Source organism: Hemitrygon akajei, chromosome 1 (genome assembly GCF_048418815.1).
Source record: "Hemitrygon akajei chromosome 1, sHemAka1.3, whole genome shotgun sequence".
In the NCBI taxonomy this organism is placed as follows: domain Eukaryota; kingdom Metazoa; phylum Chordata; class Chondrichthyes; order Myliobatiformes; family Dasyatidae; genus Hemitrygon; species Hemitrygon akajei.
In genome coordinates, this window is record NC_133124.1 from 43,981,253 (window position 1) to 43,996,229 (window position 14,977).

General features: G+C 41.3%; 1 protein-coding gene and 1 non-coding gene across 2 annotated transcripts in view; one reads left to right on the forward strand and one right to left on the reverse strand.

The window, feature by feature from the left end:
• Positions 1-14,616, forward strand: part of tmem68 (transmembrane protein 68) — an 86,692-nt gene extending 72,076 nt beyond the window's left edge. Inside the window, exon 5 of the mRNA XM_073042233.1 lies at positions 13,898-14,616. Within this exon, the coding sequence (XP_072898334.1) occupies positions 13,898-14,092 (195 nt within the window). The 3' untranslated portion in view covers positions 14,093-14,616. The remainder of the gene's footprint in view (positions 1-13,897) is intronic.
• LOC140736363 (U6 spliceosomal RNA) lies at positions 1,169-1,277 on the reverse strand. Its single transcript, XR_012100924.1, has one exon. It is a non-coding gene; the product is annotated as a U6 spliceosomal RNA (small nuclear RNA).
• Positions 14,617-14,977: the final 361 nt, after the last annotated feature.

A 14,977-nucleotide genomic window follows, 5' to 3' on the forward strand; every position in this document is an offset into this window, starting at 1 on the left:
GGGCCAAGGTGCAAAACACTCAAAGTAGCAAGCAAACGTTCAAAAACAGTGAGAAACATAATTAAATCTTGAAAATAAATACATATATAGCCAAGACCCTGAGTGGCAATGAGAGCAATCAATGGTACTGTTTCACAACAGTGTATGGACACACGCAATCCAGCCTGTCATTCCACTGCTTGATATGGGAGGACAGCACTGACAGGAAAGGCCAGGCCCCATCTGAGCTCAGACTCCTGCTGTAAACGCTTCCACATTTCTCATCTGGTCTGTAGCAGCAGACGAGCCCAAGGCTTGAGGCCTAGACCTTGCTACAACTGAGATTACACAGCTCCCTCCACCAGACTAAGGTAACCGGCCTGTGGGAACTTACATTATCACCGTCTAACAGTCTTGTAATCACAGTCAAAATGTCCAAGATAATGTCGCAGGGTTATACTGCACCAACTTTGATGTTTCCAAGTAGCGGGCAGTAACGCAGTCTGCACCCACGTCAGTTCCCTTTTTTTTTAACCCAAACTGGCTCCTCTGACACACTGGCGAGCTCCTCCGATATCCTGGCCAGCCGCCCTCAACACCTCAGCCAACTCCACCTCTGACACCAGTCCAGCTACTCCGATTAGTGAGCAGCACACTTAAGGAGTCACACTGAGGTAGCCAATGTTCTTGAAGTAGAATTGTCTTTGGATCGTAAAAAAAAAAATTATAATGGAAAAACACCTTTGGTTGGCCCCCAAGAGGGAATCAAGAATGCATGATAGAGTAGGCTGAATGACCTGTTCCATGTTCTATATTTTCATATCAAATTGCCAAGGAAAAAGAAAGGTATGAAAGTAAACAATATATTGGTTACCAATATACCACAGTTTCTCATTCTAAATGTCTTCTCATTTTACTCTGAAATCCCTGACAATTTTTTGTTCATTGATGAAAGATGATGGTTCTGAGAGGAGCTGCTCTTTTCTAAGCACAAGGATCAGGTCCTTTTCTTAAGTAGGACCTCAGCTTAGCAAAGGTGCGTCACAGTGGTGTTACCAAACAGAGTCCCGTAAGATCTATGAATATAGCTGGCCAAAGTCTTGATTTGAAATTGGCACTCAAAGGAAGAACAAAATAATAAAGAGACATGGTGATGTTTAGGAAAGGAATTAGAAAGCATGTTTTTTAAAAAAAAATGGAACGCTTCACGAATTTGCGTGTCATCCTTGCGCAGGGGCCATGCTAATCTTCTCTGTATCGTTCCAATTTTTTAGTATATGTGCTGCCGAAGCGAGCACAGAAAGCATGTTTTTAATTGACTATTCTTCTCCATCTTGCTGGCAATGGGCTCAGCTACACCCACCCATAGAGTATCCATGATCTGCTTGCTATTCATGATTTACTGACACCAGTACTCCTCCCCCCGTATTCTATTAGCTGCCAACCCTTCTTCATCTATCTCATTTCCCTAAAATCCTAAACAGCCCTCTGCTCTGCTTCTCCTTGTATAACCCTTCCCCCCCCACAAGCCTCCCACTCCCCCAACTCTATGTACTTCTGGCTCCCCTCTTACCCCTTCTCTTCACCTGCCCCTGTTATCACTCCTCCTTCCCTCCCGTGGTCCACGCTCTTATCAGTTCCTTCTTCTTCAACCCTTTACCATTTCCACCTATCACCTCCCAGCTTCTCATTTCATTCTGCTCCCCCCACCCACCTTTCTTCCCCCTTACCCGGCTCCACCCATCACCTGCTCCTCTCCCTCCCTGACCTTCTTATTCTGGCTTCTTCCCCTTTCCTTTTCAGTCCTGATGAATGGTCTCAGCCCAAAATGTTGACTCTCTATTCCTCTCCATGGATGCTATCTCATCTGCTGAGTTACACCTGCATTTTGTGTGTTAATCTGTGTAATTCTTACATCATTTCACCTCCGTGTAAACCACCTTCTGCATCCCCTCATCTTTATGTCGACTGTAGTCTGGACATTCCTGCTGTACATTTACAGTACCAGCCTGGACCACTGCAAGTACCAGTACTGTCTTTGTTATCAAACTTCTAAATATAGCAGATGATACACCAGTGTTTCCCGATCCAGGAGTTGATCCCAATACTCGATTCTCAACTCTCAGATTTCAAGTCTTCAAATATAAGAGTTTTCAGCTCATTAGTTGCAAATCCAATCTTGCTACATTTTGTAATAATCATTAACAAATTGGGAGTCAGTCTTCAAAAACAAGGATTAATATTTTAAGCTTCTGTTTACTGGCTTTATTCATTTGTTCAGCTGAGGAAATGCATCAGTAATTACTTTTATTCTTTATAACTACATCTAAGCTGGAGAGAAACTAATATACTTACAGTAAAGTTTGTAACTGTTGCACTGGGATTGGTTTAAACTAAGGCTGCAGGCATATAGGAACCAGAATGCCAGGGCAGATAGTGGAGTGGTTGTGGGGAACAATGTTAACCCTACATACAAAGACAAGAATTGAAAGGCTGATAATGTAAATTGATCCTAACTGCTTTAGAAATTGTCGAAAAGACTGCCTTCCAGAACGGTTTTAATATAGGACATGACCAGAACATATGTGTCAGTGTAGCTATCTCAGTTTTACATCTATCACAATACTTGTCAACATTGGGAAATATTTAGAAAGTCTCTCTTTTGTCCAATGGTAACGATGTACAATTTTAAATTGAATCAGTGAATGACTAGCACAGACCGAGGAAAAGTTAACCAACTTCAGAATCCGTGTCCAATCCTCCCATATAAAAGTCAAATTGAGTTCTTTCTCCCAGTCCTGTTTAATCTTAAGTAAAGGACGCTTATCCCATTGTAAAAATAAATTATAAATTCTTCCAATAGAACCTTTCATCGAGGGGTTCATATTCATAATAGTATCTAACAAGTCATCCTCCAATATATAAGGAAAATTACTTAAATATTTTTGTAAAAAATGTCTAACTTGAAGATTTCTAAAGCACTTAGAATCAATTTACAACCTAATAAATTGACTGTGCTTTTTGGAATAATTCCTCAAAATATTCATGGTATTTCTGTGTCTGACCGACATGTTATTGCGTTTGTTACATTGATAGCTAGGAGGGCCATCTTGTTGAAATGGAAGGATATATCAGCTCCTACTTTGTCACAATGGTTCTCTCAAGTGATGCTGTGTCTCAGTTTGGAGAAAATTAGAAGTCGAACCTTTGAACCTTTATTTGATTTTGAGATGAGATGGGGCTCATTTGCTCGTTACTATCATTTCAGTTAGCTGATAGATTTCCTCCACGATCTAAGTGTAAAGTTTATTTTGGTATGTTTTTTCTTCTTGTTGGTGGTTTGATGTCTATTTTTAGAAGCTTTCTATATGACGCATGGCTCCGGGGTTGTGTCCTCAATGGGTTCTTTTTTCTCTCACTTTTCTTGCTTAGTAGGGGTTTTTTTAATTCACAAAATTTTCAATCTTTAAAATAATTTTTTTTGAGGCATTGTAAGTGTTGTTACTTCGATGTACCTGTGTATTTTTGAATAATACATGAGTTGCATGTATTTCAATGAGAAGGAACGAGGAATAAATGTGTAGTGGGTAATCTTAAAGCATTGGTCAGCACGTGGAATTATGACAATGTAGCCATTAGTAAGACTTGGTTGCAGGAGAGGAAGGACTGGCAGTTGAACTTTCTGGGGTTCGATTTTCTTTTAGACATGATAGAGGTGGAGGGATTAAAGGAGGAGGGTGGCATTAGGAGTCAGGGGAAATGTCATGGTAGTGCTCAGTTGGGACAGACTGGAGAACTCATCCAGTGAAACTAAATGGAAGGAACTGAGGAATAAGAAAAGGATGACTATGTTAATGGAATTATATTCTAATTAGTGGAATTTAGGGGAGCAAATTTGTAGAGAGATCACAGACAGTTGCAAGAATCATAAGGTTGTGATGGTAGGTGATTTTAACTTTCCACATGCAGTGGTGCTAGAAAGTTTGTGAACCCTGTAGAATTTTCTCTTTTTTATACATAAATACGACTTAAAGTGCTGTAAAAAGGCTGGATAGGATAGAGTTTATCAAATGTGTTCAGCAAAGTTTTCTCAGCTAGAGAGAGTGCAATAATGGATCTCCTATTAGGGAACGAGACAGATGACAGAAGTGTGTGTAGCAGAAGACTTTGCATCTCGTGATCACAATGCTATTAGTGTCAAGATAATTATGGAGAAGGATTAGTCTGGTCCTTGGCTTGAGATTCTAAGTTGGAGAAAGGCTAGTTTTGATGATACCGGAAAAGATCTGGCAGGTGTGGCTTGAGACAGGTTGTATTCTGGAAGCCCTGCTTTATAAGTGGGAGGCGTTCAAAAGTGAAATTTTGAGAGTACAATATTTGTATGTTCCTGTCAGAATAAGAGGCAAGGATACCAGGTTTAGGGAAATTTGGTTTTGGAGGAATATTGAGGCCCTGGATAAGATGAAGAAGCTGCATAGCAGGTAGGAACAACTGAAGTACTTGAGGAGTATAAGAAATGGAAGAGAACACTTAAGAAGGAGATCACCAGCACGTGCTAGAGCATGTAAGGTTTCTCTAGCAGACAAAGTGAAGGAGAATCCCTAAACTTCTACTGATACTGTATTTAAGAGCAAAAATGATTTCAAGGGAGAAAATTGGTTCTCTTGAAGATTAGTGTGGTCATCTACAGTATGCATGTAAATGAAAGAGATGGGAGAGATCTTAATGAATTTTTGCATCTGTGTTTCCTCAGAAGACAATTTACAGAACTGAAGCAAACCAGCAGTGAGGAGGAGGTGTCTGCTGTCTTGAGCCAAATTAGGGTGGATAAATCCCTAAGGCCCAACAAAATGCCCTCTTGGACTTTGGCAGATGCTAGTGCAGAAATAGCAGTGGCAATTTACTGCATAGAGGTTATATGTTACCTCAGTTTAAACCTGATAGAGGTTTATAAGATTATGAATAGCATAAATAAAGTACACAGATAATATCTTTTCCCCAGGGTTGAAATGTCTAATACCAGAATGCCTGCATTTAAGGTGAAAGGGGTCATTTCAAAGGAGATGTGAAGGGCACGTTTTTACACAAAGAGCAGTGGGTGCCTGGAATGCATTGCCTAGGGGGGATAGGGGCAGAAATATCAGAGACTTTTAAGAGACATTTAGAAAGGCACATGAATGTGAGTAAAGTAGATGCATATGGTTATTGTATTGTCATAAGAGATTTGTTTAGTTTGTCATTTGATTACTAATTTAATTGGTTGGGCACAACATTGTGGACCAAAGGGCCTGTTCATTTACAGTACTCTTCTGTGTTGTATTTACTGTGAATGCCCACAAGAAAATGAATCTAAGGACTGTATATGGTGACATATATGTACTTTGACATTAAATTTACTTTGAACTGGATCAGCAAATTTGTAGATGACACCAAGTTTGCAGGCATAATGGTGTAATGCCCTGGGTAAGGTTCATGCTATTATGCTGTAGGTATTTCATTTCAGTAGTTTTCTGCAAAAGCAGTGTGTCCTGCTGGTAAAATGTTTTGGTTTTGGCTCGGGATAAGAACCCTGCTGTTCCAGTTAGGAGTGTTGTGTCAGCCGATCGGGATAGTGGGATTGAGAGAGAGTTTTGGTGATGGGCAGTATGGCTCACTGGTCTTTTTGTGGAGAGGATAGGAGGGAAGATGGCTGAGAATGCCATGGGAAGGAGTGTCCTCGTTGCACAAAGTGCTTTGTACTGATGAATGGCTCCAAGGAGGAAGGGCCAGTACTCCCGAGAGAGAGAGTCTGTTTGTTCGAGATGGATTTTGAGCAAAGTTTGGAATGTGGTGTGTGCTTTCATTCAGACAGTGGGTCCAGCACGAGTAAAAAGACAACTCCAGGACGAGTTTCAACTTTGTGCACCTTTAGGCTGGTTTAACTATAATGGGCCTGTTTATTTTTTTCCTTTTCTTTTTCCTAATAGATGTTTGATAAAGCTGATTTGTAAATATACTTTCTTTATAATTTTATGCGGTGCATGGGCAGTATTTATGTAGCATTCACTCAAATTATGGTTCCTTTAATCAGAACATCACAATATTCCTGTTTGGTTGAATCCCAAATCATACCAACCCTAGACGTATATTGATAGATAGATAGATAAATACTTTATTCATCCCCATGGGGAAATTCAACATTTTTTCCAATGTCCCATACACTTGTTGTAGCAAAACTAATTACATACAATACTTAACTCAGTAAAAATATGATATGCATCTAAATCACTCTCTCAAAAAGCATTAATAATAGCTTTTAAAAAAGTTCTTAAGTAGTTTACTTAGATACATTAAATACAATCAACCCCGGCACTTTAACATATCTTACTCCTGGTGGTTGAATTGTAAAGCCTAATGGCATTGGGGAGTATTGACCTCTTCATCCTGTCTGAGGAGCATTGCATCGATAGCAACCTGTCGCTGAAACTGCTTCTCTGTCTCTGGATGGTGCTATGTAGAGGATGTTCAGGGTTTTCCATAATTGACCGTAGCCTACTCAGCGCCCTTCGCTCAGCTACCGATGTTATACTCTCCAGTACTTTGCCCACGACAGAGCCCGCCTTCCTTACCAGCTTATTAAGACGTGAGGCGTCCCTCTTCTTAATGCTGCCTCCCCAACACGCCACCACAAAGAAGAGGGCGCTCTCCACAACTGACCTATAGAACATCTTCAGCATCTCACTGCAGACATTGAATGACGCCAACCTTCTAAGGAAGTACATTTGACTTCCTGCACAAGGCATCTGTGTTGGCAGTCCAGTCTAGCTTCTCGTCTAACTGTACTCCCAGATACTTGTAGGTCTTAACCTGCTCCACACATTCTTCATTAATGATCACTGGCTCCATATGAGGCCTAGGTCTCCTAAAGTCCACCACCATCTCCTTGGTCTTGGTGATATTGAGACGCAGGTAGTTTGAGTTGCACCATATCACAAAGTCCTGTATCAGTTTCCTATACTCCTCCTCCTGTCCATCCCTGACACACCCCACTATGGCCGTGTTGTCAGCGAACTTCTGCACATGGCAGGACTCCGAGTTATACTGGAAGTCTGATGTGTACAGGGTGAACAGGACCGGAGAGAGCACGGTCCCCTGTGGCGCTCCTGTGCTGCTGACCATATTGTTTCATATTGTTTATGAAAGGTGGCCTTATGACTCCTACGTCCCATGGCTGCTAGCAGAGCTGGCTAGCGAGCCAAGTTTGCATACGAGCCCAGTGAGGGAGACATCGTCTGGGGTTTCCTGGATGCTGTGAAACTGCTGTTTTAGAGTTGATCAAGCGGTCTGTGTACTTAAGCCTGTGTTTTAGCTTTGGCTAAGATAAGGACACATTGGCCAACTCAGGAACGCGAGTCAGCCAATCAGGATTGTGGGTAAGAGGTTTCTGAAGGACAGTAGTCTGGCTCAGGGGGCCTTTTTGGCGGGAGCTGAGAGGGCAGGGGGGAAGATGACTGAGGATGTTGTCCCTCTTGCACAAGGTGCTTGGAGCAGATGAATGGCTCCAAGGAGGAATGGACCAAAACCCCCAGTGGGAGAGCACATTTGTTCAAGATGGATTTCGAGTGAAGTTTGGAATGTGGAGTGTGCTTTCACACAGATTGTGGGTCCAGCACGTGAGTAAAAAGACAACTCCAGGATGAGCTCCAAAGTTGTGTGCAAATTTAGACTGGTTTCACTGTAAAGGGGCCGTTTTTTTCCCTTTTCTTTCTACTACTAACTGTTCAATAAAGCTGAACTTTGTAAATATACTTTCCTTATAATTTTATGCGGTGTACGATTTGTTATTTCTTGCCGACCGACAATTGTATATGGACAGTATTTACACAACGTTCACTCAGTTCGAGTTTTCTTTAACCTGAACATCATGATGTTCCTGTTTGGTTGAACAACAAATCATACTGACCCTAGACGTATATTGTTTATGAAAAGTAGGCTCACCGCAGAGTCCCGTGGCTGTAGGCTGAGCTGGCTAATGAGCTAAGGTTACATATGAGCCCGGTGAGGGGGTTACAATGGACAGTGAGGAAGGCTGCAGTGGGATCCAAACTGGCTGGAAAAGTAGGCTGAAAAATGGCAGATGAAATTTAATGCAGACAAGTGTGAGGTGTTGCACTTTGGGTGGGCAAACCAGGGTACAATTTGCATGTTGAGCAGTAGTGCTTTTAGGAATATCATAGTACAGAGAGCAATCAGGGAGTACTACTACTACTACGTCGACTCAGGCCTAGGGGGCCAGTGTCGGGCACGATGATGGACTCTCCACTTCTCCCTCTACCTCATCAGTGTGTTCAGCTCATCTACATTAGCTGCGCCGCTATCTTCTAGGAGAGTGTTGACCATAGTCTTGGGAGGGTGCCCAGGGTTCATTTGTGAATACAGATCCATAATCCCTTGAAAGTGGTGTCATGTGCAGATAGGGTTACAAGGAGAGCTTTTGGCACATTGGCCATAAATTAAATGATAGGAGTTGGGATGTTATGTTGAAGTTGTATAAGATGCTGATGATGTATTCCAAAAACAAATACTCAAATGGCAAAATAGTACAACCATGGCTGACAAGGAAATCCAAAGCTAATGTAAAAGCAAAAGAAAGTGCATACAACAAAGCAAAAATTAGTGGAAAGATAGAGGATTGGTAGCTTTTAAAGCAACTAAAAAATCATTAAGAGGGAAAAGGTGAAATAAGAAAGCAAACTAACAAACGATATCAAGGTGGATAGAACAAGTTTTCTCAAGTATATAGTAAAATAAATAACAGATGAGAACGGATATAGGACCACTAGAAAATGAGGCCAGAGAAATAATAGTGGGGGACAAGGAGGTGTAAGATGAACTAAGTGAATATTTTGCATCAGTCTTCACCGTGTAAGACTCTAGTAGTGTGACAGCTGTTGAAGAGTGTGAGGGAAGAGAAGTGAGTGCCATTACTACTCCAGTAAGGGAGAAGGTGCTCAAAAAGCTGAAAGACCTAAAGATATGTAAGTCACCTGGACCAGATTAACTGCACCCTAGGGTTTTGAAAGAAGTAGTGGTAGAGAATGTGGGGGTATTAATAATGATCTTCTGAGAATCATTGGTCTCTGGCATGGTTCTGGAAAACTGGAAAATTGCAAATATCACCCCACTCTTTAAGAAAGGAGGGAGAAAGCACGAAGGGATGAGGTTATAGACTACTTAGTGCCACAGGACAAAGTCAACATGGTTTCTTTAAGGGAAAACATTGCCTAATAAACCTGTTAGAATTCTTTCAGGAGATTACAAGTAGGATGGATAAAGGGGATGTGGTGGATGTTCTATATTTGGATTGTCAGAAGGCCTTTGACAAGATCCCACACATGAGACTGCTTACCAAGTTAAGAGCCCATGGTATTGCAGGGAAGTTACTTGCATGGTTAGAGCATTGGATGATTGGTAGGAGCAGAGAGTGGGAATAAAAAGATCCTTTTCTGATTGCCTGCCAGCGACTAGTTATGTTCCACAGGGGTTGGTGTTGAGACCACTTCTTTTTCTGCTGTTTATTGATGATTTTGATGATGGAATAGATGGCTTTGTTGCCAAGTTTTCAGATGATATGAAGATTGGTAGATGGGCAGGAAGGCTGCAGAAAGACTTAGACAGATTGGGAGAATGGGTAAGAAAGTGGCAAATGAAATCCAATGCTGGAAAACACATGGAGGTAGAAATAAATGTGCAAACTATTATCTAAATGGGGAGAAAGTCCAAAAATCTGAGATGCAAAGGGACATGGGAGTCCTTGTGCAGAGCGCCCTAAAGGTTAACTTGCAGGTTGAGTCGGTAGTGAGGAAGGCAAATGCAATGTTAACATTCATTACAAGATGTCTTGAATACAAGAGCAGGGATGTGATGCTGAGGCTTTATAAGGCACTGGTGAGGCCTCACCTTCAGTTCTGAAAGCAAATTTGGTCTCCTTATCTAAGAGAAGATGTGCTGGCATTGGAGAGGGTTCAGAGGAGATTCATGAGGATGACTCTGAGAAAGAAAGGGTTATCATATAAGGAACACTTGATGGCTCTGGGGCTGTACTCACTGGAATTTAGAAAGATGGGGTGGGGGGGGGGTTGAATCTCAATGAAACCTTTTGAATGCTGAAAGGCCTAGAAAGAGTAGATGTAGAAAGGGTGTTTCCCATGGTGGGGGAATCTAGGACCTCAGAGCACAGCCTCAGGATAGATGGGCATCCATTTAAAACAGAGATGTGGAGAAATTTCTTTAGCTAGAGGATGATGAAATTGTGGAATTTGTTACCAAAGGCAGTGATGCACCATCAATAACTCACGCTGAGAGGTAGGAAACGAGATATCGGCTTTTATTGACTGGAAGAATAAACAACACTACATCCTGGGGAAAGAGGGAGAGCAGCAGCCCACAGTCGCCTTTATACAGGGGTCTGTGGGAGGAGCCAACAGGAGCAGTCAGCAGGGTCTGTGGGAGGAGCCACAGGAGCAGTCAGACAGGTATATCTAGTTCACCACAGGCAGCTGTGGAGTCCAGGTCATTGGGTGTATTTAAAGCACAGATTGATAAGTTCTTGATTGGCCTTGGGGAGAAGGCCAAGACGTGGGGCTAAGGAGGGGAGAAAAGGATCAGCCATGATTGAATGGTGGAGCAGTTTTGATGGGCCAAATGGCCTAATTCTGCTCCTATGTCTTAAGGTTTTATTGCTTAAGGGGAACATGAGGGGGGAAACTTTTTCACTCTGAGAGTGGAGAGAGTGTGGAATTAGCTGTCATCAGAAGCGGTAAATGTGGGTTTCAGTTTAAGTAAAGGTTCGATAAGGTTGGCTGACAGTGTATCTTAAGTATGAAAGGAGAATGCAATGTTCAGGAGAAGGAATTGCTCCCCTGCTTGTCCGTCTGTGACAGAAGAACTGTCATATATTTCTCAGTTTGTTTCTGATTGATGCTTCTTGTTGCCTGGAGTTTTGTTCTTGTCAGTTTCTTTATGCTTGGTGCCTCTATAGGGAGTAGTGTCCTGGGTGTGGAAGGAGGCTGGGTGTCTGCACACTGAAGGTCAGCCTGTGGATCTGCAAGGAAATGCTGGATTGAGGTATCATTTTGTTCCAGAATTCTGGGTTTATGCACTGCATTGAAGAAAAAAGCTCAGATATGTGCCCAAGGTCATTGTTGGTATTGGAGATTTCAGATTAATGTTTGTCCAACCTTACTTAGTATATGGTGTTCTGTAAGTTATTGAAAGGAGCAGCTGGATATATCTCATGTTTGACCCATCAGATTAATAACAGCCTTCATTTAAAGGGAAGTTTAAGTAAGGATTTTGCTTATTTTTCTTTATTTCATGAACATTTGGCATGACCCTGGAAAGGACCCTACCTGTACCAGCTACAGCTGATTCATCGCCGATGATCACTGAACTTCTTAAAAGTGGGCAGAGTTGTCAGAAGTTGTGTGATGGGAACCATATAGCTGTAGGGCTGGTGTGGACAGTAAGTGCAAAATGTGGACTGGGATCAAGGTGATCCTTCTGGTTATCTTGTCTAAGGTGCTTGCCATTACCATTGATCTCATATACAGATGCGTCAGAGTCCTTTCACTTAGAATGTAAGGTGCCTTGAGAAACATTGGATAATCTGCTTTTCATCGTAAGATCAGAAATGTGGGTGTTTGATGAAGATCACATGATATTCCATTCCATTTCAAATCTACAGCAAATTAAGAAGTCCATACTTACAGTACATGCAGTAAGGTGTAGACAACATTATGACAAGGTCCTATAAGGGGCAATTATCTTTAACAGAAGAAAGTCTAACAACTTTTTGCTTGATATTCAATATCATTATGATTGCCTACTCATCCGCCATAAATATCCTAAGGCTCAGCATTCATCAGAAGTTCACCTGACCCAGCCATATAAATATCATGTGACAAATGACTCCCCTCCTGATACCTCAAAACTGTTTCCCCACTACAGAGCACAAGTTGTGAACATAATGCAATACATTTGCCTGGATTGCAAGGCATCTGAGCTGCAAGCCCCTACTAAAGATTGTGAGGATTGCTGAAAGGACAATTGAGGTCTCTCTTCCACCCATCTGAGATATTTATCAGGAGCAATGCAGCGACCTTAACATGGTCAAGGATTTCTCTCATTCATCCTACAATTTCCTTGATCCCCTGCCATTAGGCAGGAGGTACCATAGCATTAAGGATAAAGACTGTTAGGATGGGAAACAGCTTCTTCCCCCAGGCCATGAGACGACTGTACTCCCTGCCACCACACAGGTCTCATAACGCGTGAAGCTCATAAGGTAATGTTATACCATTTATCTTTTAAATTACCTTATGCTAAGTGTCAGTCTTCTGGAATATATTTTATTATTTGTAAGTTATTTGTGGAAATATTACTTTATGTGTTGCAAGTTATTTGTAGTAATATTACAATGTGTGAGTTGTATGTATTGTGGTGTGCATCTTAGTCTGGAGGAATGTTGTTTATGGTTCAAAGTTCAAAGTTAAAATTAAATTTTATCATCAAAGTATATATAAGTCACTATATACAACCCTGTGATTTATTTTCTTATGGGCATACTCAATAAATCTATAGAATAGTAACTATAATAGGATCAATGAAAGACCCCCCCCCCCCAACTGTTGAATGCCAATAAACTTGAACTTGGAGGAGTCCAGATCCAACAACAATCAAGAGGTTCAACACATCCACGACAAAGCAGCCAGTTTCTGGTACTGACCTCATTACCTGATGCACAGCGGCTGCAGTGTGCACCATGTGCAAAGTGCACTGCATTTATGTGTGAGGAGCCACAATGTTGCTGGGAAGCCTTTAGTAGCATATGCCACACACTGGGTTTGAGCCATAGTATGAACTGCTATTATAGACGTGTTTAAGAGGAAGATGGCTCTTCACTTCTATACAGTGACTTCATTCTAGGCGTGTCTGATGCTAATGCAAAATGTCACAGATGTTACTTTATCCAAGAGATTTGAATGCAAACTATTTTCATTTGTAAAGTGCAGTAGACAAATCAAGTGCACAGCTCTGTGGTAAGTGCAAATTTTGCTCTGTGTTATGGACTGTAACCTCTTTGTTTTATAGGTACCACATTTGAATATAGAGGTGTGCTATACCCAGAAGGATATGTATTCCTTCGGTGTACAGTTTTTCTATGACCATTCTCAGATCTTTGCACTTATTAATGATTAATGCGCTTTCAGCAATAATTCCGCCCTTCTGCGTTAGAGCAATTGTTACAAATATAAGCTGGATACCACATAACAAGACCAATCTAGCTCTTGCATCTAGACCGCACCTTGCTCATGACAGAGTAATATGTTGAACTAATGCTCTGCTGCCACCCACAATCAGATAGAGGGTCATTAGCATGCTCAAACAAGAATCTTGCTGCTTGCACTACAGAGCATGGAAACACACAGTGGTTCTCAAGATGTGCCCCTATTTTCTGCATGTTATACAAGTTTACAAGCAGAATTTAATTATTACACCAGTTTCTCGAGGATTATTGATTCAACAACAAACAATGAATTCCATTAAAATTTCTGGGGAATTTAGATTCTAGTAATAAAATAACTTTTGATTGAAAATCTAATATTGTTCTTGGTGGCCCCAGTAATATGCAAAAATAAGTTCACTGAAGCAAATTTCTGCGACTATTTGAACTGTAGCAGCCAGAATGAGCAGGTGAGCTCTATGAAATATAAGCTGGGAAATGTTTGGCTGCTAATGTGGTGGTTTTTCTGTAGAAACAGTGTTTGGGTTATGGCTAGAGATAACAGGGGCTTCGGAACGTGTGCTGTCCAATTAGGGAGTGTTTTTTCTTGTTGTGTGCCTGAGACTGAGGTGATCTGGGTCTTTTGTTTGGCAGATGATGAGGAGAGAAGATGCCAGAAAGGAGAAGTCGTGGACACCAGAAAGGAGTGGACTTGGAGTGGGGCCGGGAGTCAATGAAGCCCGTGGAAATCGATGGAGGACCAGCGGAACCGAAACTACGAGCTCCAACTTGTGCACATTAGACTGTTTCATTAAAATGGGCCCTCCTCTTTTTGTTTTACTTTACTAACCCTTCAGTCAAATTAAGAATGATAAAAGCTAAATTGTTTAATTGCATATAGTTTACTGTTTGTTATTTCGTGGTACTGATTTGTAACAGGATAACACATCACACAGCATCCACACAAACAGGAGGTTTTGAACATCTCGTACGTTTGGTGGGGCCAGAGACTGTCTTCCCTAGACTTACACAGCCGACAGAACCTGAGGATTACACTGGCTTGAACTGGTATTGACTATTTCTGTGTTGATGTATCATGGCATTCAACAACATGCTTTGTACTGATTGGATGTTGGACTCACACTATATTGTAGGTGCTCAGACTGGCCTGGCTCTTAATAGAGTTGCCCTAATCGTGAATCACAATTACATGTTTGTTTCCTGCTGCTATCCAATTTGCTTCCCAGACTTTCAATTCAGACTTTTCACGTACTTAAATAAAAGACAGCTACCAGAGGTAAGCATGCTTGCTCTATCCAGTCTGAAGTATGGACTGCTACACTCAAAAATAAAATACTGCATCCTATGGTGAACATTTGATTCACTTTCATCATCCTGTCTGAATTTATATCTCGATTTTAACTGTATGTCCACAACATTTCAGAAGATGATCATCAATCAGAACAAGCAGCTTTATATCAGATTGAATTATGGTGCATATTTATTCACTAGTAGCCTTTTACAGAAGAAATAACTATAGGCAGTTTGTCAAAGTCAGCCTCAACAGTAGAATGACTTTGACTCCCATAAGGCATAGTTTTGAAAAGCTCTGTAAACAACAAGACCTTGATCCTCAGTTATACTACAGGTGGCAGAGCAAGTTGCAAAGATGGCTGAAAAAATCAATGAGCTTACTTGGAGGTATTAGCAAAGAGAGAGTGGATATAAACTCAA